This window comes from Nelumbo nucifera, chromosome 4 (genome assembly GCF_055504915.1).
Source record: "Nelumbo nucifera cultivar China Antique chromosome 4, China Antique-T2T, whole genome shotgun sequence".
In the NCBI taxonomy this organism is placed as follows: domain Eukaryota; kingdom Viridiplantae; phylum Streptophyta; class Magnoliopsida; order Proteales; family Nelumbonaceae; genus Nelumbo; species Nelumbo nucifera.
In genome coordinates, this window is record NC_142652.1 from 27434321 (window position 1) to 27443950 (window position 9630).

General features: G+C 37.6%; 2 protein-coding genes across 3 annotated transcripts; one reads left to right on the forward strand and one right to left on the reverse strand.

Annotated features, from left to right (window-relative positions):
- Positions 1 to 335: 335 nt before the first annotated feature.
- On the reverse strand, positions 336 to 1794 carry LOC104602937 (uncharacterized). The gene is made up of 4 exons (XM_010266812.3): positions 1445 to 1794; positions 1090 to 1363; positions 804 to 1003; positions 336 to 719 (listed from the first exon to the last, which is right to left on the reverse strand). Exons 1-4 carry the CDS (start codon positions 1783 to 1785, stop codon positions 398 to 400), a joined length of 1137 nt encoding a protein of 378 aa, XP_010265114.1. The 5' UTR covers positions 1786 to 1794; the 3' UTR covers positions 336 to 397.
- Positions 1795 to 2799: 1005 nt separating this feature from the next.
- On the forward strand, positions 2800 to 6819 carry LOC104602935 (protein DETOXIFICATION 24-like). Of its 2 annotated transcripts, none has more exons than XM_088904161.1 (7): positions 2800 to 2940; positions 4341 to 4427; positions 4522 to 4578; positions 4723 to 4961; positions 5082 to 5199; positions 5311 to 5397; positions 6280 to 6819. In XM_088904161.1, exons 2-6 carry the CDS (start codon positions 4387 to 4389, stop codon positions 5327 to 5329), a joined length of 474 nt encoding a protein of 157 aa, XP_088760287.1. In that variant the 5' UTR covers positions 2800 to 2940; positions 4341 to 4386; the 3' UTR covers positions 5330 to 5397; positions 6280 to 6819. The 2 variants fall into 2 exon arrangements, with proteins under 2 accessions (XP_088760287.1, XP_088760288.1); XM_088904162.1 differs by having other exon boundaries at positions 2810 to 2940; positions 4346 to 4427.
- Positions 6820 to 9630: the final 2811 nt, after the last annotated feature.

Here is a 9630-nt window from a genome sequence, read left to right on the forward strand (position 1 = left end):
TTGAGTGGGATGAGTGGATCTTTACTGGTGACATGGTGACAGGATGACATGATAATGAAAATGTATTTTTGATTATTACCGATAAAAAATTATTTTGATTGAAATTCTAACTTCCCTCATTCCTGCAACTCTCCAGGCAAGTGTATCTAGATGGACTGGAGAATGAGATTGAGACCCGGCATTCAGTTTCTCTGTGCCTACTGTTTTGTCCAATTGGAATTGTTACTCATGTGATCACAAAGACATTGACAAAAGGAGCTCAGGATAGTGAGCAAACAATGTAAAAACAACACTATTGTGCAAAATGTTTGGATCTTGAATAACAAAACTTATCTGAGAATTCAAATTTGAATTTTTATTCATTGTCAGCAACAACCTTTCTTCTCTCTCTGTTTTTTCAACAAATCTCTAATTTATCCTTGTCCCTTGAATATTTACAGAATGGACCAACATATTGTATTTCTTCTTGGAGTTGTATTCCAAATTTCTTTTTAACTTTTGCCTTAACCAAGCCAATAAGTTCAAGCATCTCTCGGGAATTTGAGCTGCCGGTATTGATGAAGAAGTTAGCATGAACTTTGGAAACCTCTGCACTGCCAACTCTGAAGCCTTTCAGTCCAGCCTTCTCAATAAGCTCCCCTGCTGAAATTCCCATGCCAGGAGGATTTCTGAACACCGATCCAGCAGTTCGTTCCCCCACAGGCTGAGACAATCGCCTCCTGTAAATAAAACCATATATCCCATTGGCATCTCTGAGGAGAACAATGAAGAATTCAAGAAGCAAAATTTGAAATCCTTGTTACTTTTTCAGGTATGCTTGTTGACGCTCCTTTGCTGATGCTGAAGGCAACAGACAAAATGTTACGGCCACAATTGCTGCCAAATCTTGCATTGCTTGAAAGGGTGACATGCGGTACCCAAAGGCGAGATCACTTCTGTACAAAATTTGATGCCTCCCATCCACTGTAACGATCTCAACTGTATCAATGGCATCGGCAGTCTCCTATATAATAAACATATAAAAGATCATAGACCCTCACTGGTGTGGTCTCTTGACAAACAATTCCAAGCAGGTCGGAGCAGGATTACCTGTCCATTGGCTCCAGCGTTCATGTAAGCAGCTCCACCTACGGTCCCAGGAATCCCAGAAGCAAATTCAAGACCAGAAAATCCTTCATTAGTGCACTGCACGCCTAACCGATTGAACTGGTAACCACTTCCCACTCTGTAGACGCCGGGTTCGATCCTCTCAAGGAAGTCAATCCGGTTCAGAATAACACAACCTTCAAACCCAGAATCATCGAAAAGACAATTGGAGCCATTACCGACGATAATGAAAGGGATGCAGCGCTCACAACAATATCTGCACTGATTGTAAAATCAAATCAACTAAATTAATAACGAGAGAATGTAGCAACTAATATACTAGAACAGAGCAACACACCGAATAGCAGAAGCGAGTAGGGTTTGATCGGAAACTTGGACGAAGTAATTGCAAGGGCCTCCGATGCCCCAAGTACATAGTTCACTAAGGAGCTTCTTCCCACGAATAAAATTCAAATTTGTCCAATTCTCTGTTTCATCTTCTCTCTTCTGGCTAATGCAATTGGAAGCGGTTCTTCTGGGAATTCTTGTGGATGCATTTTGCAGGGGATAGCAGTGGTTGGAGAGAAAGGAGAGAGAGGGTTTTTGGTTAACCTGAGAGCGGCTGAAGGTTTTCTGGTTAAGCTTGAAGGACATAATCCGGAAGCTGAGCAAGGTTGGTGTGGCTCTGTAGCAGCGCATTGTCTGTGTCTGTGGTCTAACATTCACTCTCTCTCTCTCTCTAATGACGTTCTACGAGGAGGTGGAAGCGGAACTGGGGAGGAAACTCACAAGTCCCAATGTTTCGGCCATGAAAATCCGCTCCTTTCTACTTTCTGTCTTAAAAACAAAAGACCACCCCATAATATTTTGTTTGGTCACTTCAACCCTAATGGCAAGTCTTTTTAGAAGATCTATTGAATCAAAGTATCAATGGAAGTCTTTTTAGAAGATCTATGATACCAGAAAGACACACGGTATTACTAATGAATAATGCAGTGCTGGCTTGTCGTAAGTCGTAACCAATAGCAATGATCGTAGCTTTTGCAGCTTCCTTGTATTTTGGTTGCTTCCGAATTTAGGCAAAAAGATTCCAAATTCCGTTGCACGCTCCGGCAATCAAATATTTAATCATTTAATGCTATTAAATAAGATACGTTTCTGTTATTAATGTCTGGACTCTGGAGAGTATCTTTCTCTCTTTCTCTTTGGTATATACCTACCATTTAGACACAACATCAAGCCAATCTAGTTTTCTTTTGCATCATTCTTGGCCTCTGAGACCAGAAGGAAACGATGAACTTCAACAGGTTCCACATATTTGTTCTTCTCTCTTTGCTATTCTTCTCTCTCTCTCTGCCAACAATCCACGGTTGGGGAGTAGATGGGCATCTCACGGTTTGCAGGATTGCTCAGGTTCTTTATTCAATCTTTCTCATCACTTTTTTTTGATGAATGATCTTTCTCATCACTTTTTGAACAATGCTAGATATCTTTAGTTTAAAACCTCTAAACAATGCTAGATATCTCAGGTTGGTTCTGTGACTTCTGTCCATGACTTCTGTTGGTGTCTAGAGCCTCAAACTAACCATAAGTTTGTTGGTTTTAAAAATGATTACTTTGTGATTTCTACATGGTCTCTGTTCATTTCTCTGTAACTAATACAACAATTGTTTCTGTTGGCGTTGCAGGCTCGTTTAAACAAAGCTGCGGCAGATGCCGTGAAGCAACTTCTCCCAGACTACGCAGAGAATGATCGGAAGTCTCTGCTCATGGGCAGACCATGTCAAATTTAGGTATCACTGGTCATCTGCCCTTCACTACATCGATACTCCTGATGCAGCTACCAGTATAACAGTAAGTTTCCTCTTCCTGAGATGTGACGAACCAGACTTTTTGGCTTTGCGTTTGTAGTCATAAAATGGAGCATGCTTACGTATTTATTCTATGCATATGTTCAAATGAAATGGATATGTTATGATTGCCATGACCACAGATTCTACAGGATAGATTTATCTTTGTTAAAATGAGTACTTGTAGCAACCTTGGTTTATTTCATCTCTGATTTGTTTCTTTATTTTTTCTATTACTATTAGACTGGTTTGTTATTGACTCTGTTATATACCTGGGAGCTGGGATCTTGCAGGCAATATGGGTAAATGTTATTTATTTATCTTTTCTTGGGATTCATTATTGAAGAATATTTACATACCAGACAATGTTGAATACTGTAATGGTCATGGCTTGTCACTTTGTCAGTTTTGGTGCTGAATGACCATCTATCCTGGTGGATGGTCATGGCTTGTCACCTTGTCAGTAATGGTCATGGCTTGTCACCTTGTCACTTCGTCAGTCATGGCTTGTCACTTTCCAATCTACGGTTAAAATTTTAACTTTTGTAAGTCAAAATTGATTGTCTAAGGGTAACCACTGGGAGGGAGGGAGGAAGGTCTCCATTCCATAATTTTTATTTATATTATCTCCTTTAATAGGAACAAAAATTCCATGCTCAGGCCTTGTTTTTTAGGTCTGTTTTCAACCTCTAATGTCTTAAAAGCAAAAGACTCAGACATCAAGCTGTTATTTTAATACTTCTTACTTTTCAAACATCAGAAATTAGACCTGTGAACTTCGTTGTTTGTGCTTTTGCACAATATGATTTAAGGCCCCTAGAGCTTCTATTTTTCTTACTAGTGTCTTCCTTCACCAAATGCATGCGGTTTTACCTTCGACAATAGCCCATATAGCTTTTTGGATTCTGGAGTGTCTAGTTCTTCTCCTTTAGTATTTTCTCATTATTGTCTCCCCATCCATCTTGGGGCAAAATTGCTCTGTGTTCCTAGTTCTACCACAGTGGTAATATACATTTGGAAATTAACCTTTCATAATTTAATCCACCTAGGTAGCCACATGTTCAGATTATTGGTCAATGAGTCCAATGAGCAACCAGCCAGGCTGAGATGATGTCCATAGGTAGATTGTTCTAGTGAGGAGCAAAATGGTCACAGTACTGTTCAATAAAGTTATAATTAGTGTTCACTTGCATGACTGGTTAAGTCTTTGGCGATTCAGGGGATATGATATCCTCAACTCATATACTTCCAAGAATGAGTTTGATCAGTGTTTGTCAGGGGATATGTCATAATAAGCATGAGTTTGATCAGTGTTTGTTTTCATTGAATTTCACATTTACTTCTTAAAAACAATAATATTTCTGTACATCTTATTTTACTGACTTTTATATCCTAATTTTCTAGCCTAGAATTGTGGTACAATGCAGTTCTAGTATTATTAGCGGGCTACATGAAAAATGCTACGGTTGATATATCTGCTTTCTCAATTTGGTAAGGTTTTACTATTTGTGTCTCTTCTTTTTCACATTGTCATTTTCTTCTAGAATATTTTGACTAAGCGCATTTAATTAATTTGAACTTGTAGCCTCAACATCACTTCATGGGAGTTTATGATATCACTTGGATTCTTGTCTGCAGCTTGGTATTGATCCACTTTCTCTCTCTCTCTCTCTCTCTCTCTACACACTCAACCAATCAAAATTCTCCCACTTATAAAAGACAATCATTTAATTTCCATTTTCAATCAGTGACTTTCTTATATATATATATATATATATTAACACAGTGTGCGAGTAGCAAATGAATTGGGAAGAGGAGATGCAAAAGCTGCAATATTCTCAATTAAAGTCAATCTATGCACATCATTGTGTATTGGATTGCTTTTCTGGGTTCTGGCTTTGGTCTTTGGTCACGTCATTTCTTATGCATTTACATCTAGCACAGAGATTGCCAAAGCTGTGTCAAGTCTTTCCGTCCTACTGGCTTTCTCTATCTTGCTCAATAGTATTCAACCAGTACTCTCAGGCAAGTATATCACTAGATAGCTTCTGTTTTCTGTTAATATTGAAACTTATTGGTACAAATTAATAAGCAAATGGTTTAACTATGTATGTGCTTTATATGTTTCATAAACTATGTGAACAGGAGTGGCTATAGGTGCTGGTTGGCAAGCTATAGTGGCATATGTCAATATTAGTTGCTACTATGTTGTTGGAGTTCCTGTTGGGATTATTCTTGGATATGTTGCTGGGCTGGAGTTAGGGTAAGAAACCACTTGTCTAGTTCTAGACTTGTAGTGACCACAAAAAAAAAAAAAAAATCCAACCCATTCTACCAAGAACTTATCTGATTAATTGTTTCATTAATTGCTCAGGGTATCTGGATTGGAATGATATGTGGAGTTGCATTACAAAATCTTATGCTTATTTTAATTACTTGGAGAACTAATTGGAATGATCAGGTAAGAAGATACATCTTATTAAGACTTATAAATGAGATGGATAACAAGATGTTGGTCTCCTTTTTTAGGAGACCTTTCAATTTTCTAACATAGTTATGGAATATAAAACATAAAATGGAGAGCATGTAAATATTGAAAAAATATGGCCGGATTTTATATTTTAAAATCAGTTTTAGGCTGCATTTGGTTTGGCATTCCTTATTTTAAAGACTTATCTCCTTTCTGCAGTCAAAATGCCTCTATGAACACTGAGTTTTTAACTGCAAAAAGGGGATAAGTCTCTAAAATAAGGAATGCCAAATGCAGCCTTTGTTTGTTTGCTTGCAGTTCAAATGCATGGGAGTATAAATGGGCTGATTGCAAATTCTGGTTTACTTTTGCTTCAAATTTGATTTTGTCTTGTTTGTTTGTGACGAGTAAAATAGGAAATAAAATAATGTGATCCCCACCTTATATGATAAGTAATGGAGGTAAGGAGGAAGGTTATTTGTTTGGCAATAAGGTAGGAAGCAAAATCATGTAATCCCCATTTTATATGAGACAGAATTGAAGTAGGAAGTAATGCAAAATTTGCATCATTTTTTGAGATGAAAAATTTGCATTGCCAATGAGTGCAAATGAGATAGAAAGTACAATTTTTATATCAGGCAAGAGTGCAAATCATAATTACAAACAAATGGATTCCAAACTGAATCGAGTGCAAAATTTGTAATCGGTTCAGTTGTGCACTGCAAGCAAACAGATCCTTGGGTGTTAAATCATTTTTTAAACCTTGGATACTTGCTAGGCCCAGATTGGAGTTTTGTTTTCATTTCCATGTTACCTTGGTTTCACTTGTAACTTTTTAAGTTTCTAATATATATACTTTGTTTTCTCATATAGGTTAAAAAGGCACATGAACGCCTTAACCGATGGTTCTTAGCACCTTCTGAAGAGTCCAATGAGAATACGAGCCCCTGATCAGTTACCTGATTAATGACTAAAATAAACTGGTGCAACTAAAAGTGAGCTTCAATCTCATTCCAGCCAAAAGTTAAATTTAATTAATAGTTTATTAGCAAGTTTTGTAAAGATCCAGAGTTGTTCTGAACAACAACATCTCTCTACAAGCTTTTCAAATCAAGGAACAGAGGAAAGTATTAATGGTATGCTCCTCAACAAAGGTTATCCTCCTTACCACCTACAGTGGCATTTTTGTTCTTGTCCAAGATCCAATTGAGCTTTTGGTGGAATTGGTAACAATAATCTTGAATTATTTCTTAATCTTTTGTTCAATTAAGCAAAGATTTTATTGGGTTAAAGTACAAATACTCTTGATTCATCTAATGTTTAATTGATCATGTTCCCTTGGGATTTTGCTCTTAGTTCTCAAATCAGGACTTCCAAATTTTATTTGATTCATTAGGGTAGTATTTTATGATCCATGTATTACTTGTTCATTCTTGGTTTTCTTCTTCTAAAATTGAAAATTTTAAATAAGGCTGTGTTTGGAAACAATGCAAATGGAGTGTAAATCCCAGTTCAGGGTAAATTTGCACTCTGGTTTACTTTTGCCTGTGTTTGGCAGCATTACATTTATGCATTGACAAATGACAAACCAATGCATATTTACATTGATAAAAAGATGTAAAAGGACATCAATAAAAAAGAAGTAAATTTGCATTCAAGTGGGCTTTTGATAAAAAAAAAAAAAAAAAAAAAAAAAACATATGCTTTATTGGAATTCATGGTTGCATCCATTACAGCTAAAAGTCTGTTTAGTAAGAAGATAAATTTGTTAGTGCAAAACTAACCCAATTTTGCAATTTATATAAACCATTTTACACTCTACATATTTGCATCATTTCCAAACGCAGCCTAAAGAGAAGGTTAATTACTTGTATTGATTTTCTTGTATATGTGTACATCCCCAAGATAGAGATACAAGAAGATATGTACAGGAAACAAGGTTTGAAAATCAGACTGGACCACATACACCATCCACTCGCATTAATTAATCACCTCCCTTCTTCCCCCTCCACATAACATGCATGCAAGTACCATCCCCACCCAACGCACAATACTCACAAATACAACCCCCAACCCAAGCAATCCATCTCGACCGCATGCACAGCTTCATCTACACACCGACTCCCAAGAGCAATTGAATGCTACAGGTTTTTACAACAATGGTGAGAAACTTTATTACATCACCAAAACGGGAGGCCTAGGCTTCATCCATCTCCGCACAATGAAGAGAAAAAGAGGACATGAACGAACAACGGTAGAACATCTTAACAGTAGAGGATGGTCAAATAGTGAATCTCTTGGATACAATATGGTGGAAGGAAAACCTAAACATTCAAGTCAAGTCCACCAAATTCACAAGCACTTCATACACCTAACAATAAAGAATCTCCCAATGAACTCCCCTTGGGAGTTGGGACATGAACGACATCCATCTCCCACAAAACCACTAGAACTTCAGAGGCTCCTTGCCACGCTTATCAAAACATATGGACAGGTTCATCAAAAACTTTAACCTAACTGGTTACTGATATGGATTTTGTGGGTTCCCTACTTTACATGGTCATCAAATGGTCAACAAGACCACCTCAAAACCCTGGAAAGACTAGATAGAACTTTAGTCACCCAGGAATGGCTCCAACTGCCATCAACTTTCATCTACCCATAATTAGGGGTGTCCACGGTTCGGTTAACTGTGGTACATGGCACTTTTTTGTAAACCGAACCAGTGGTACCGGTTTCTCTAATTCTCCAAACTGAAACCGAACCGGTACCACCGATTAACCGGTCCATCGGTTTCGGTTTTTGACCGGTTCGGTTCTTCAGTTTTTCAGTTTTTTATATTTATAATATATATTATACAAATATATATATATAATATTATATTATAAATAATAAATGATATATAATATGTTTAAAAATAGATCATTATAAATATAATATAAGTATATATTTTATATATAATGAATATATATTTATATATAATACATAGAAAATATGACATATATTAAAAATATATATAAAATATACATAAAAATATATATACCAGTCGATTCAGTTAATCGTCGGTTTTTTTATAGGTTAACCGAAAACCGAACCGGTCCTTTAGTTTTTCAAAAATCCCAAACCAATCAGTTCGGTTAACCGCACTTTGCAGTTTGGTTTCTCGGTTTTTCAGTTTTTCATAGACATCCCTACCCATAATCTCCTTTGACTATGGTCCCTTGAAGCTCTCCACACACCCCATTCACCCACATAAACACTCACTATTCCACTACCAACCTTTTTGGGCTAAACATCCATGCTACAAACAAGTCATCCAAGAATTGTGGAATGCCACTTCCCGTTCAATACCCTCCAAACTCACAAAGTGCAGACAAGCCTTATCCTAATGGAACCAAACCCAGCATGGATGCATCCAAGATCACCTAGCAACCCTCACCTCACAGATTTCAAATCTACAAATGAAGTCCCTCTCTCCTTCGGAGGCCCAAAAGCTAGAAGAGCTCCAAAATCAATATCACTACTAGCTACAAAAGGAAAAGCAACTATGGCGACTCAAATCCAAAGAATTGTGGCTTCAAGAAGGCAATAAGAACACCAAATACTTCCACCACATGGCCAATCACAAGAACATTAAAAACAACATCTCATGGATCAAGGGCACTGATGGTCAATGGACCTCCAACAAAAAACAAATAGCAGATATCCTCAAACAAACCATGGAAAGTATAGGAGGGGAAAAAGAAACTTTCAACCCTGCTTCCCTCTCCTAGATCAACCTCCCCAAAATTTCAGATGAATAGGCTCAATCCATCCTCCACCATCCAAATGAAGAAGAAATATCTCAATAGTTAAGTAGCTCAATCCAAATAAAGCATTGGGCCCAAACGGGTTCTCAGCCCATTTCTACCAAAAGCACTGGGATATCGTGGGTAAAGACATTCATGAGATGGTGTTAAATTTATATAACAAAGGAGAACTCCCTGTGGGCCTAAATAACACCTGATGTTGCTCGATTCAAGGTAGTTTTTGAACCGAGGTCGCAGTCAGATAATCCTGCCAACTGGGTGGAGCCGAAGTGGAAGGACAAAGCCACACTCCAAGATCTGCAAGCAAGAAAGCAATCAAAGGCCTGAGGAGTTATCCCCGGGTAGATACTCCGATGCTCAAGTTAGTCGAGGAAGGTGGGTGGTCAGGCTGAGCAGTTAGAGAATAGTGTTGGTC

Bases quoted from the DNA above. Each gene is read 5' to 3' on its own strand.
- LOC104602937 (XM_010266812.3), bottom strand. From the start codon at position 1,785: ATGCGCTGCTACAGAGCCACACCAACCTTGCTCAGCTTCCGGATTATG. The intron at 1,364-1,444 runs GTGTGTTGCTCT...CAATCAGTGCAG, and splicing joins CTACTCGCTTCTGCTATTCG to ATATTGTTGTGAGCGCTGCA. The intron at 720-803 runs GTAACAAGGATT...TTTTATTTACAG, and splicing joins CAACAAGCATACCTGAAAAA to GAGGCGATTGTCTCAGCCTG.
- LOC104602935 (XM_088904161.1), top strand. From the start codon at position 4,387: ATGAAAAATGCTACGGTTGATATATCTGCTTTCTCAATTTG. The intron at 4,428-4,521 runs GTAAGGTTTTAC...TTGAACTTGTAG, and splicing joins ATATCTGCTTTCTCAATTTG to CCTCAACATCACTTCATGGG. The intron at 4,962-5,081 runs GCAAGTATATCA...CTATGTGAACAG, and splicing joins TATTCAACCAGTACTCTCAG to GAGTGGCTATAGGTGCTGGT.